This window comes from Peromyscus maniculatus, chromosome 5 (assembly GCF_049852395.1).
Source record: "Peromyscus maniculatus bairdii isolate BWxNUB_F1_BW_parent chromosome 5, HU_Pman_BW_mat_3.1, whole genome shotgun sequence".
NCBI classification, from domain to species: Eukaryota; Metazoa; Chordata; class Mammalia; order Rodentia; family Cricetidae; genus Peromyscus; species Peromyscus maniculatus.
The window spans coordinates 137,438,406-137,452,969 of NC_134856.1; the positions used below are offsets into that span (position 1 = coordinate 137,438,406).

Here is a 14,564-nt window from a genome sequence, read left to right on the forward strand (position 1 = left end):
TAACTAGTAGTGGGAACAGTCCGGTGACCTCTCGTGTCCTTCTTTCTGGGGCTGTGAGTCTCTGTGTGAATTCACTGGACTTTGAGGCCCTGGACGCACTCCGAGCATGCTCTCGGTGGCAGGCATTGCTGAGCTTTGGGGAAAGTTATTGGTGCAGTTCCCCTTGACTGAGCATCACTTTGTTAGGTGTGTGAGGGGGAGCCAGTCTCCACACGCTGCACTGAGAACTCAAGGCCACGGAGCCGGTGCAGATAGGACAGTGGGGGGCTCTGCAGTCAGAAAGAGCCAGGTGGGGCCACACTTGCTCGTTCTGTCGCCATGGACTTGTCACTCTCCTACCCTGCACCACAGCTGCGATTCATCAGAAGGAAGGTCAGCGTGCACCGAGTGGTTTGCCATACCTACTTTGATATGACTCCCTACTGCCTCTCAGGCATCTTTCTTTTCTTGCTCCTCCTCCTCCTCTTCCCTTCCTCTTCCTCTCCTCCCCTTTCCCTCCTCCTCACTCCCTCCTCCAATCTGTGTTTTAAACTCACATCAGACATGCACAAAGCCCATGCCTTGACCATACAGCAGTGGTGTTCTGCTTATGCCCTTGTGTGTCTGAGGCCCATCCTTGGACCTATTCCTAGGAAGAGCCCTCAAGTTCCTATCTGTTCTCCTTTGCGTGGAGAGCAGGTACCAAGGGCCCGAGGACTTCATTTCATGACATTCTCACTGTGACTGAGGGATGAGAATCCCAGACACACATGGGGAGGCAGCTAGGAGCCCTGGCAAGATCAGGAGAGAGTGAACATGGAAACAGACTTCCGGGGGCTGTGTGAGAAAACTGGAGCGCTGGAGGCCTGCATGGGCAGAGGGTCCAGGATGTCTCTTTGGAGAGCCGCTGAGCGGCAGTTACCAAACCTAGAAAGCCAGCTGCCCTGGACTTTGACATTGGAGTGTTGTCTCTCCCCAGCCAAGAATGTGCCAATTTCTGCATTAGTGAAACAAAACAACCACTGCTTTCCTAATCCTTTGGAGTCACACTGATGCTTAAACAGGGACTTTTCAGCTGATCCAGTGACGATGACCCCAATATGTGGTCTCTCAGTTTTATGCCACAGATTTAGAAAAGTTTTTACACAGAAAAAGACTGTGCCGAATCTTGCCTTGCAGTCCCCAGGCTGGCCCTTCTCAGTGAGTGGTCTGTGTGGCAGGCTTTGCTTCGTTTCCCAGATTCAAATTAAACCCTGCCTGTGGGTAGCTGCAAGCCTTTGGTCACAGGTCTCACCCTGAACTCTCTCTCTCTGCTTAGGAAGGACTGCAGAGGCCTGTGAAGCAGTTGCTGTCCCACAGATAAATGTTGCCACATGTGGAGCCTCACTGTGGCCTGGTCTCACCTTCCACGCAACCACAGGCATCTGTTCACACGTCTTCACAGCTGCCTCACGAACACAGCACTTCAGCCCCAGTCCACAGAGCAGGTGCAGGAGGCTTCTTCGAGGTCCAAGAGTGGGTGGAGAGAGGACCAGAAGTCCAGTTCCCGGCCCATGTCCCTCGCCACCAACTATGGGTTTTCTGAAGGACAACATCCTCAGGAAGCCATGCCTTGAAGACCCAAGACAGCCAGCTCTGGCATGCTTTTCTCTGACTTTGCAGGGGCAATTTCCTGGGGGACAGCAACTCCGATGGATGTCGTGAAAAGTCGACTCCAAGCTGATGGGGTCTATTTAAACAGATACAGTGGAGTCCTGGACTGTATCTCCCAGAGTTACCGTCAAGAAGGCTTGAAGGTGAGCTGCACCCCGCCCCCCGCCCGCCCCCCCCCACCGTGAGCAAAAGCCTGGCAGAGGATTCGGATGTTGTGAGGGTGAGGTCAGGGACTGAGAGAGCAGGTATTGGAGGTTACCAGCCTGTCCTTAAGATTATTCCTGGATACTTTCTGTTTTAGGAAGCAGTGTGGATGAGACTTTTTTTTTTCCACCTCCTGATTTCTTTCTCAGAAAGTTTGTTATTGGTGTATGGAAAAGTTACTAGATTTTGTGTGCTGATTCTGTACCCTGCTACTTTGCTGAAACTGTGGATCAAGTCTGAGGGTTTTGGAGTCCGTAGGCTTTTAAGAAAAAGATGGTGCTATCTGCAAATGGGGTGGCTTGAATTCTTTCTTTTCTATTTGAAGTCCTTTTATCTCTTCTCTTGTCACGTTTCCCAGCTAAGACTTCACACGCTGTACTAAAAGGAGAGGAGAGAGAGTGGACACCCTTGTCTTCTTTTAGATTTCACAGAAAAGTTTTCAGTTTGCCCCTATTTGGTATAGTATTGGCTCAGGTGTGTCATATAGCCCTGGTGTGCTGATGGGTGTCCCTTCTAATTTTCTTCGAGGAGGCTGTTATCACGAACGGAAGTGTTAAGTGTTGTCAAAGGTCTTTCCTGTAGCTATTGGAATGGTCATGTGATCTCTATTTACACTAATTTGCATATGTTTAGTCAAGCTATCCATGAAATAAAACCAACCTGGTCATGGTGTCTAGCTTCTCATTGTGTTCTTTAATTAGCTTTGTGAGGTTTTATTGAGAATCTTTGTGTCTATGTTCATTGGGGAATTGGTCTATAATTCCCCTTTGTTGTCTTTTTCTCCTGCTGGTATCAGGGCCATGCTGGTTTTGTAGAATGAGTTTGGTGGTGTTTCTGGCTTTTCTATTTTATGGACGTTTCTGGAGGATTAGTTTCAGTTCTTCTTTAAATAATTTAATTCAGCAGTGAATCTGTCCAGGTCTGGCCTTTTCTTTGATGGAGATTTTTATTACAGCTTTGATGATATTGATTTTTCTATATCTTTTAGATTGTTTGTATCTTGAACTAATTTAGTAGCCATAGGTGTCCAGGGCCTTAGCCATTCCTTCCAGACTTTCCTGTTGTTTGGAGCATGGATATTCTAAGTATTCCCTAGTGAATGCCTGGGTTCACTGGAGTCTGTGGCAATGTCAGCCTTTCATCTCTAATTTTTAATGCTAGCATTCTCTCTCTCTCTCTCTCTCTCTCTCTCTCTCTCTCTCTCTCTCTCTCTTTCTCTCTTTCTCTCTTTCTCTCTTTCTCTCTTTCAGTTAGTTTGGCCAGGAGTTTGTCAATCTTGCTCATTTTTTTCAGAGATCCAACTCTTTGATTGACTCTATGTACATTTTTAAAAATTTCCATTTCACTAATTTCTGCCCTGATCTTTTTGATTTTTTTTTTTTAACCACCACTGCTTGGGGTTTGGCTGATTCTTGTTTTTCTAAGACTTTGAAATGTACCATTGGGCAATTCCTGACAATCACTCTGGGTTGTGTATGTAAGTATTCATAACTACAGGTATTTTCATTTTCTTCTGATTCTAGGAATTTTTCAATTTTCTCCCTGATTTCTTCAATGAACTTTTAAGAATTATTGATGAGTATATTGTTTGGTCTCCATGCGTTTTCACAGTTTCTACACTTTATCTTGTTATTGAATTTTAGTTTTATTCTACTAAGATTTGATAAAAAACAAGAAATTATTTTTATGCTTTTGAATTTGCCAAGATTTAATTTGTGTCCTAGACTGTGGCCTGTTTTAGAGAAGGTTGCTTGGCTGTTTCGAATATATATTCTGATTCTGTTGGGTGGAGTATTTCATTGTTATCTGTTAAGTCCATTTACTATCTCATGTAATTTAGGGTTTAGGGTGTAGATGTAACCAACTGTCTTATTAAATAAGAAACACAGAACCAATGTAAAAGAGAAAGCCAAGAGGTCAGAGCTCAGAGCTAAAATCTTACCCTTCCTCCTGCGGTGCTCCTACCTCTCCCCCGAAAGAGACCTACTTCCTGTGTGTATGTCTTTACATAGTCTTTCTGTTCTGCCTTCTCATTGGTTGTAAACCCAAACATGTGACTGCCTCATCACTGCCTGTATATACAGCCCTCCAGATCTTAAAGGTGTGTGTCTCCAATGCTGGCTGTATCACTGAACACACAGAGATCTACCTAGCTCTGTCTACCAAGTGCTGGGATTAAAGGCGTGCGCCACCACCGCCACACTCTTGCTATGACTCTAATAGCTCTGACCCCTGGACAACTTTATTTATTAATATACAATTAAAATCACATTTCAGTACAAATAGAATACCACCATATTAGGGTCTTTTGTTTGTTTACTTTTAGGTTGATGGTCCATCTTTAGATGAGAGTGGGACACTTAAACTACCCAGTTATTATATCAGGATTGGTATGACCTTTTATGACCTTTAGTGTTTATTTTAGAAATTAAACATCTACCATTTGGTGCATATATATTTACAATTACTGTCTTCTTGATGAGCTTTCCCTTTCTTCATATGTAGTGACCTTCTTATCTCTTTCAATTTTGGTTTGATGTCTACTTTATCAGATACCAGAATAGCTATGCTAGCTTGTGTTCATCTTCCACTCTCTTGATGAGTTGTCTTCTACCTTTAACCCCTGGGTGTGTGTACCAGTGGGGTGTGTTTCTTGCAGACAACAGACAGCTGGGCTAATCTTTTAATCCAGTCAGCCAATTTGAATTTCTCTATTCATGAGTTGATGACACATACATTTAAGGTTAATATTGAGAGAAGTTGACTGATTCCTGTCATTTTTATTGTTATTGTTCTGATTGGTTGGGTTTTTGCCTGTTCTTGTCTGCCCCCTCCCCCCCCCCCCCCCCCCGTTAGTAACAGCAGTTTGCTGGCTTGCTGGGTTGGACATGATGGACTCTTTCCTAGCCCCCTTTCTTCACCTGTTCTTTCCTGTCACTCATTCTTCCCAGTGCTCTCACGATCGCGACCGTCTTCTATCCTCTTCCTTGGGCAGCAGTCCTGTCTGTCTTCTGTGATGCTGCCTCAGTGGTCTTCACGCATGGAAGTGCAGGCCAGTTGAACTTGTGACCTCGTGTCTTGCCTGTGGTGTATATTGTTGCTTACTCTGTACTAGACAAGTGTCTCTTGTCCACCAGCACTGTCTTCATTTTGCTATTTTTTTTATTTATTTAACTAATTAATTAATTTGTTTATTTGTGCACCAGAGGCCTCTGCTGGCCATATTTAACTTTGCAGTCTGTGGACTGGACGGGTTGTCTCACTCTCCTAAAACACCCTAGACTGTACCCCCTGGAGTGGCTATAGTCTAGTTAGAGGATCTCATCTTTGTGTGTTGGTAGCCTAGGAAGTGAGCACAGCACTGAGACCTGAGCAGGTGGAGAACCTGTCTTTGTAGTTTCAGTGTCTCCTGGAAGGATACAGGCGTGGGTCAGAAGGAGCTTCTAACGCAGACAGGTGACCAGAAATCAAGAGTTCACTGACCTGAGCTTTAGGGCTATTGAACTCCATGAAACAGTTGAGATCTGTTTCCTGCCATCATCCAAGGCTTATGCACTTGCCTCCTTGAGCCAAACCTGTTGCCCATGCCCTTCTGACTGTCAGCACTTTGCTTTCTTGCTCACCACAATCTCCCTGGTCCTTTCCTAATCCTGAGGCTATGGTGGAACAGAGGCTCCCTGCCTGAGGATATAGTTTATTGCATGCCCCAGGGCTAGCTCAGGTTTTTGTTTTCTTTATGTGTACATGTGGGGTTGAGGGCACATTTGAAGGCCAGTGTCCCCGGGGTCTAAGAGGGGATTATCTGATGCCCTGGAGCTGAAGTTACAGGGAGTTGTTAACCACTTGATGTGGATGGTGGGAGTTGAACTCTGGTCCTCCTGAAGAGCAGCAAATGCCCTTACCCTCAGAGCCAGCTCAGCTTGGCTCTCTGTAGCCTTGCTGGTTCAGTTTTTAAGCAGTAGTCATTCTCAGGGCAAGACCCAGCCACTGCCCTCTGAGCTATATTACCACGACAGAAACAGAACATCTCTCTATAGCTGACCAGAGGAACCACCGCCTTGCCCAAACCTGCAGCTGGGTTTGAGACTTGTGCACGCAGAGGCATGCTCCAAGGCAGATATGGCTGCCTCACACCTAGCTCGCCTTCCGAATGTGCCTTCTGCTTCCTTGCCCCTGTCACAGAGCCATAAGACTAAAGCTCTTTTTCTGTGTTTTTCTTCATAGTTCCCAGGCAGCCTTTCACCCATTTGTGGATTTACAACACCCTTCCTCTTTTTCACTTGGAATAGAATCTATTTTGTCTGTTATTTCTCCTTCATGAGGACACACAGAGGCAGCTGCTAGCCCATGCCTCACCCCGAAGTTCCCGAATGCTAGTTTACTTGAGATAGTTTGGTTAATGTATGTTCCCATAGGGCCTGTGTCTGTGCCCGTGTATTGTCTCTCCCCAAGCCCTGCCAATTGGCTCCACCCATACCTCCATGCCTGGCACACCTTTGCCCAGTGACCACTGCACTTCTATGCCCACATGGGTGCTTCTCACACAGCACCATGGGCCACAAAGCTCTCTCTACTGCCTTCTCTCTAGAGAAGTTGCGTGTTCTCTCTCCTATTCCGATCAGGGAAAGATCCAGAGCTTTGGCTGAGCCAGAGGTGAGCTAGCATGCTGTATGAAAGGATGTAAGATCCAGGGGACTCCCTACTGTCTAGAGGGAGACCCACATCTAAAGGCAGAACCGCTAGAATCAACATCACATCTAGCCCCTAGCAGTAAAGAGTTAGTTGTCAATCAAATTTGACAAAAGCTCCTGGAGAAAATGTCTGAGGGGTTTCATTTTCACAAGTTCACCATTAATTTGCCTAATTTTAGAAGACTGGGCTAGGTCAGGTGCAATTTTAGGAGTTGAGAACAGAGCAGTAAAGAAAGAGGAAAAGCCTACTCTGATGGATCTGGCAGGACCAGGATGCAGTGTAGAAGTACTGGAGAGGACAAGGGAGTTGGAAGCCTCTGCCCTGAGCAGACCACGGCTGGAACACTGCATCCACCTCTAGTCAGCTCCCATTAATTAATACACTGATGGGACCCAGAGCATGCGCAGAAAGGCCAGGCACTGACATCTGCCCGGGATGCAGTTCAGGAGAGCCTTTCTGTCTTCAGGGATGGATACATTTGGAGCTTTGCTGTCTTCGTTATTTTAATTCTTATTTTATTTAATGGCAGCCACTGAGAGGGTGCCGCTCGGGCACAAACTTGATTTTTTGTTTGTTTGTTTGTTTGTTTGTTTTTCGAGACAGGGTTTCTCTGTGTAACATCCCTGGCTGTCCTGGATCTCACTCTGTAGCCCAGGCTGACCTCGAACTCACAAAGATACACCTGCCTTTGCCTCCCGAGTGCTGGGATTAAAGGTGTGCGCCACCACACCCAGCTTTTTTTTTTTTTTTTTTTTTTTCAGAAGACAAATGCTTATGATCCCATCAGCAGTTACTGAACCCAAAGAGATTCCTTCGGGATGCTACTTTTTATTTGAGAGTTTTTGTCTATTTCTCCCAAATTAATGTGTCATAACTAAAGAAAAATCTGTAGAGGCAAAACAAATTGCTGCCATCCTCTCCCCTTCCCCAGTCTCCATACTTCATAGAAACAAAGACCTCAGGACAGCTGAGACTGGGCGGTTGTTTTCCTAATCCCCGCAGTATTTCATCTGCAGTGCTTATTCAGAGATAGATTTTATTTGCTTTTTGTGGCGCCAAGAATTGAGCGTCATTAAATACAACACAGTGCTCAGTTGATGAACCGCTTCACCAGCCGGTGATGAAGATTAATCTTTAAATCGTGTACTAGTTGATGAAAAGGTCGGTGCTCTGTGAAAGCAGGAAGCTCCCAAACACAAGGACACCACATGTCTTAGTGTCCCACCTGTCACCCCATCCTTTCAAAAGCAGCTACTAATTTGAGTTTCTTGGGCTATATTCCCCAAACACACAGTGCACTTGCAAACACGCAAGCGAGTGGATGTCTGTGTGTGCTCACACATACGGGCATTTCATATTGATATAACAGTAGTGTGCACAAGCCATACCCATCGGTTGTCTCGAACTTGGCAACCACCAAGTGGGAAGAGTTCCTTTGATCAAGGCCAATAGTAACTGCAGTCCCCATGACGTGGGCTCTGCTGGCTAGAGAATAACTTCTAGAACATTCTGCCTGTGGCTTATGAAAACCCTACACACCCCATCAGCATACCCACCCTCATCTTTCCATAGACAGGAACTCAGTAGTGACAAGGACTCAGGAAGGACCATGGCACTGGAGGCAGGGTGATCTGGTCTTTGTAGCTCAAGGGTTGCTGAGAGAGGGCACACCCAGAAGCTCATGGTTTAGGGATCTACCACCAAACTAGAATCAGTGGCCCCCAGTGCTGTGGTCCTTGACTCTACCCACTCTGAGGGTTGACGTGGGCCACATGGGCTGAAGTGAGGAGGCTGGAGTTGAGCCTTTCGTTCCGGGTGGTGGGACAAGGCTGGCTCAGGGCTGGAGAGGTGTGTTTTTGGTAGTCAGGCTTCCTGCGGGGCTGAGGTCAGCTGCCTGGTGGTCTTGCCCTTTGGGTCTGAAGTCCTAACCCTGCTTGAACCCTACAGCCACCACCAGCAGAACTCCCTCGGCATAGGCTCTCCTTCTGTCGTTCATTCACTTGCCCATCCTCCGTGGACTCATTTGACCAGTTACAGAAGGTCTGCTCAGGTCCATGAGTGTTGAGATGGGGGATGGGAAGAGCACTACACCCACAGGCTCTGCTCCTTGTCCTGTCAGGGACTCATGGGTCATGGACCACGAGAAACAATGAAGGCATGGTGTGATTAGGAAGCTACTCTTGTCCACTCTGGGGTGGCCTTGATTGGATGGACTGAGGCTGCAAGCATATCTGGAGAGCATTTAAAGCAGAGGGGACCAGATATGTCCCAGGGCGACAGATGAGACATGCAGTCAGAGAGAACACAAGGCTTGGGCAGGAGGCTCATCACAGCCCAGTGAGGAGTCTAGGTAGACATGTCCCGGGTAGTAGGGAGCCATGGAGGCTTCATGAGGAGGGTCTTAGCTCAAAATTTCTGAATGTTGTTTTATGGGATAGGAGGCTGTGTGCCAGGCTGGGCCCACCTGGAACCTGGTTCTCCCTGTAGCCTTGGAGCAGAGTCAAGCCAAGGTTACAGAGAGTCTGGGAACCCAGTGTGGAATTTTCCCCTTGGAGCTGAACCCAGCTCCTTGCTATTACTTAGTCACTCCGGGTGAGCCTGAGGAATTCCAGTGTGGTTAGGCATTAGAACAGAGTGCTAATGTTACCCGGATCCCATGTGGGTCTGCCTGAGTGGTGCCAGCTTGTATTCTATCCGCTCCTCTCCTAGGCCAAACTGTCCTGTGGCTGCCAGTGTCCCCTGAAACTGGACGAATATACAGGCTGGCTGCCTCTTTCTGAAAATGACCCACTCTGTCTTTGCCATGATTCTGTGTGAGAGACAGTTCACGTGCCTGGCAGCTCTCAGATCGTGCTTGGGGGAGGGTTTACCTCTTGACTGTGTGCAAGTTCCAGAGAAGACCGTAAGGAGCAGCTCCCTCCCCGCTTCCCTAGCCCCTCTCTGTCCCCGTCATCGCCTGGTAATATTGTCATTGCTCCAGAATGTTCTTAGCTCACCTAAGAGGGTATAGGCCGCCCACCGGACACCAGGCAGAAAGATGCAGGGAGTCAGGAGCTCATGAGAGCCCTGCCATAGCATTGCCCAGAAACAGGTGACAGCTCGTGACAGAGGCAGAGGCTGCTAGCCACTTCTCCATTCAGACTGCTACCTCAGCCTCCACAGGTGATGGCTGTTGAGGATGAGGATGGCAGTCAGTCACTGGGTACCTGCTGCTTCAGTGGGCACTAGGAGAAGCTTAAGAAGCATTGTCTGGGTTGTTCCCTGGATCTCCCATTAGTAGCCCAACATTGCCACTATAATTAGAGATGCTGTCACCCACCCATGCTGTGACCCTATCCATGGCCTGCGACTTTAAGCATTGTCCTGCGTCTGTACTGTACCACTTGGGGATGCTGTAGGAAGCACCTGTTGCTATCACTGAGTGGGGCTGAGTGCTTTATATCGAGATTCCAGAACCCTGGGGTGGGGGGCAGGAAAGAGACAGAGAACAAACACAGGTGCATCCCACCACACCAGCTCAGAATTGCTTGGATCTCAGCTTGCTGAAGCCTTATGTATAGCAGAGCCCATGATGACAAGTGCCATCACAGGTACTATGGGTTGGGGACAGGCCAGAGGCTGCCCGCCCGCATAGAGATCTTTTGGGCTCTGGTCAGGCTAGGGCTGGGCTGCAGTGCATTTGCAGTCTTTTCCCTCACCGTCAGAAGAGTGTGGGTCGGCACTGTAGAGGGCTAGCCCTGGAGTAACTACCCCCCTGCACAAAGGTGTTTTTCAGGGGTCTCACTGTGAACGCTGTGCGTGGCTTCCCCATGAGTGCGGCCATGTTCCTCGGGTATGAGCTCTCCCTGAAGGCACTCCGCACCACCACACTGTGACAAGCCCATGGTTGTAGGTGAGTGTGGCTTCTTCTAGCCAAGGGGGAAGCTGGGACTCCGCTCTTCCTTACAAAACTGTCCTGAGCTTCTGACATGCCCCTCTGTCCCCTGTGGTAAGTCCAGTGGAGAAGCTTGCCTTCTCACCAACACGTTGCTGTTCTGAAATACCCGCGGTTGACCGCGGCATGCTGGGCCCCTAGTCCCTGAGCTGGGCACAACTCAACATCTCACAGCCAGTTCACCCGCTCTCTTTCCCTTTCACAGTAGTGATCTGTGATCTGAGGATACTGACCCCAAAGGCCACGCTATGCCAATATGGGGTCAGCTCCCCACTTCCTACTAACACGCTCCTTCGCAGAGCTCCAGAGGGGCGGCCATTCCTTGCCTCCCACCGTTAGAGTCCTCAGGCCCTTTCCTATCTCACTGTGGAAGGATTGGTGTGGCACCGTGAATCTGACTTCCTGCTCAAATGCTCTCAGCAGCTCTCTGCCTCAGCTACCCGGGAGTCAGTCCTTGATGCCCCCGCCTCCAACCTGCCCCCATCCTGAACATTCTACCCTCTCTCTCCTGGGGTCTGTGACCTTGCTGTGCCTTGAGCCAACTCCCCTTGGTCTTGATGTCACTCGCTTTGTCCTCCAGACCTAACTGTTGGTTTCCTCCAGCAAACGGCTTGATTTCTTAGCTGAGATGTGGCCTTCCTACAAAGGACCCCCTAACTGCCTGCTGTTCCCCTCCATCCTTCCCAGTGGAGGTCCTCTGCAAGGCATCTCTCCCTCCTCTACCCTTTTCCTGATGGAGACTTAACACTGTCCCTGGATGAAGAATGGTGGACCTCCCATGTCCCTCTGTCCTGTTGCTATTCCTTCCTAGCCTCAAGCTTGTCACTTGCAAGCTCAGAAAATGAAGTGGTCAATCATTGGACTTTCTCATCAACCAAGAAACCATTTCACTCTGCCTCTGTGACTGCCAAGGAGGATGGCCACCATCAGGGGAGCCTGACTATTGACCTCTAACTCCATGCTGCAGTGGATGCTGGGAAGCATAGACAGTGTACCAGGTTCTTGATGGAGGCAGAGAGAGCCATCAGTCAGGCTGACCACAGCAAACCTAGAAGCTGGCCTTAATAGAATTCTGACACTCACAGCTTCTCCGGCCTTTTGCCACCTTTTATACAAAATGAAAAAGGGTAGTAATGCATTTTTCATAATTAAAGCTCTCGGTGAAGCATCCTGTGTTTGGGTGATGTCCATGACAAGGCAGGGCAGGACACGGATATTGTTTCATTCCTAAAGCTGTGCTTAGACATCCCCTTTAACAGGGAAATAAAAATTTAAAGACCTGTTACAAAATCATTGCATTTTTATATTGTAGGAAAATATAGAAACTACAGAAAGAACATTGTACAACTTCCCACAGTCACCATAGGGTCCAACCGGAGCCTCAGACCCAGAACCCACTTTGCATGATGTAGGTGCCTTCCTGCCTAATGGCCCAGACCGTGTCTCACGCAGCTAAATTTTAAATACAAAATGGCTTCGGTACCAAGACCTCGGGTCTGGAGTGGCTGGGCACTTGCCCTAGTTGTCATACTGTGCCGCTCTTTGCCACCCTGGGACTGGCTCTTTAAGAAGGAGGCTGGAGGAAGTTTCTAGAGAGCCAAGTCAGGACTGTCCTAGATTTGGCATTTGAGAACAATAGCCGAGCCAGTTGGAAACTTTTCATCCTGAATGCCCTGTCTCTTGCAAAGGGCTTGGAAACCCATCTCCTTAGAAAGAAGTCATTAAGGGTGGCAGTGGGAAGAGCAGGTCCCCTTAAGTGGGAATGGGTGGCCCAGCAGCTTTGTCTTGAACAGGCTTCGCTCAAGGTGTTTAACATCCTGCTCTAACCAGGAGTCATGAACACCAGGTCCTCTAGCAAGCCTGGGCTTTAACCTACAAAGGTTTGGAGCAGGCTACAATCTATGCAGCAGAAACGTGAACTCTTTGAAGATATGCACAGCAACGCCTCCCTTCTCGTTTAGACCCGAATGGAGGAGACGATGTATCTCAGATTGCCCCAAAACACTGCAGACCCTAAGAAGTTGCGGGATGGTGACTGTCTCCAGAGTCCTAGGCACAGGGGTCAATGAAAATTGTTTCCAAATATATGCATGGGATGGAGGACACATCTCCCTAGAGTCTCAAGGAGACAGCACCTTAATTCTCATCCATCCCTTGTTCTGTTTTCTTCCAGGCTACTCAGAACAGAGACATGAAACTCAGTGAGAACTTTTTGAGGTAGTTATTTTGTCATAGGGATAATTTGAGAGAAAGGGTCCTAGTCACTGGTGGGTAGTCAGTTCTTAGGTTTGTTCACAAGTCCTACTGTGTCATCCTTCCCTGCCTTTCCAGAGTCCTGGCTCCAGAACCTTCCTAGAATAGTGCCGTTCTATGTTCTGCCCTGCATGCATGCTCCAGACCCAGGAAGCCTACTTTCCATTTGCAGGGAACTTCATACCCAAAGAAAGGAGATGCATTCTTTCCATGCTGCCTGGTTTGAACATTCACAAATGATCTCAGACAGCTGTTCTGACTGGCCTCAGTGTGTTGGTGATTACTACACCGTCTCTGTGGAACACAAACCATCTCCATGTGGGTTGTCTGAGCCTGGATCCTGCAGGCCACAACTCAAAAGAGGATTCTTCACATCCCTTCTCTCTTCCCAGGGCAGACCAGGCCTCATGCCCTGGCGGGCTGGTGCTGACCATGCCTGTAGAACCAGCACCAGTGAGTTACTGGAAAGAAAAAAGACCCGGCCTTCCCGCTTCTGTGCTGGTGGGCCGCAGCCGTCATACTGAGCTCAGAGTCACTTCCTTCAGGATTGCAGGCTCTCCATTTCTCTCCCCAGCCCCGAGTGCTGGAAGGAAGCAGCAGACCATGGACCAAGCATCCACCACCATCTCTTTCAGCTCTGGATTAGAACCTGTGGAAAACTGGAGCAAAATGCCTGTGCCCCTGAATGTTGAAAACACAGCAGAGACTTGTGGAGAAACTTGAGGTGGCTCCGTGCTTCCAAATAAAAGCACTGAATGCCCTTTGGGTTATTTCTGTGTCACATGCCTCTACCTGGATTTTGGGATGCCTTGGTCACCCCCATCTCTGCTTAGGTTAGGTCTGTGGAAATGTTGCCAGCTCAGAGAGAAACCAGCTCCATGCAGTCTGGTAATGGAACTAAGGGGGTAGTAGCATCTTCTCCCAGGTCCTTGAGGTGTGTAGGGAGGGCACAGTGGCTGGAAAGGGATCATGTAGGAGAGAGAAATCCAGAGGTTCTCAAGCCTGAGCAGTAGTGTGTATTGGTGTCACGGATAGCAGATGGCAGCCCAGGCTTGCAGGAGGTGAGTGTTCTCTGGACCTGACTTATATGGAAACCATAATAAAATGCGCATGTCATCTGCACTCTGCCTTCCAGTGTGATTTTATGTGTCTGTTTTTATCTCCTATTGAAAGCACATACGAGATTGCATTGCTATGTGTTCATAATGTCGCTTCCGATTCTGTACCTGTAGCAGCCACACCTATTCCACCGAATCTCAGCACACTGCTGAATGTGACTTCAGAATTGCCCAACACTGTAACCTGGACAGCTACCAACAGCCAAGCAGAAATGCCCTACAAGGTGATTTTTAAATCCCAGCAAGGGAACTTGTCCTCACAGTCAAGTAAAAAACAAACCTTTACAGGTCTTCCTCAGTTTCTCTTATGCCCCATCTGCTCCCACCTCTGTGTGATCTGAAGCAAATTCCTGACAGAGCCAGCACCAAATCACTGCTGCCCCTCAGAGGCCGATGGGTCGTTCTTCCCAGTGTAGCATGTAGCTCACAGGTATTCTCTCGTACCCTCACAGTGCTCTCCTCCATCTCCATTCTCCACAGCTCCTCCACAGGGCTGCAAAGTCCCCTGGGCAGCTCTGAGCCTGTGGCTATGGGGCCTCTGGTCACCTAGTCATCCACAATTGCTGTGCACCTGCCTTGTGTAGGCACTGTCTCGAGGGTCGAGGATGGAGGAGCGCCAGCAATGCTTTCACGCTAGTTTATTAAACCCTTTAGCAGAAAGAGACTGTATTCCTCCCCTCCTCAGCATCACAAGCAGGTTCTGAGGATGCTGGGGAGGAGATGCTCCTGGC

At 48.4% G+C, this 14,564-nt stretch overlaps 1 protein-coding gene across 9 annotated transcripts in view; it reads left to right on the forward strand.

The window, feature by feature from the left end:
- Nucleotides 1–13,837, forward strand: part of Slc25a48 (solute carrier family 25 member 48) — a 46,557-nt gene extending 32,720 nt beyond the window's left edge. For 3 of the 9 annotated variants that reach the window (XM_042278553.2, XM_076573431.1, XM_076573432.1), the window contains 3 exons: nucleotides 1,642–1,775; nucleotides 10,293–10,420; nucleotides 13,108–13,837. In XM_042278553.2, coding sequence (XP_042134487.1) covers nucleotides 1,642–1,775; nucleotides 10,293–10,403 — 245 coding nt within the window. In that variant the 3' untranslated portion in view covers nucleotides 10,404–10,420; nucleotides 13,108–13,837. Of the gene's footprint in view, nucleotides 1–1,641; nucleotides 1,776–9,237; nucleotides 9,431–10,292; nucleotides 10,422–11,273; nucleotides 11,753–12,635; nucleotides 12,680–12,793 lie in introns of those variants that run through there. The other 6 variants (XR_006072686.2, XR_006072685.2, XR_013051671.1 and 3 more) reach the window with 6 other exon arrangements.
- The last annotated feature ends 727 nt before the right edge of the window (nucleotides 13,838–14,564 follow it).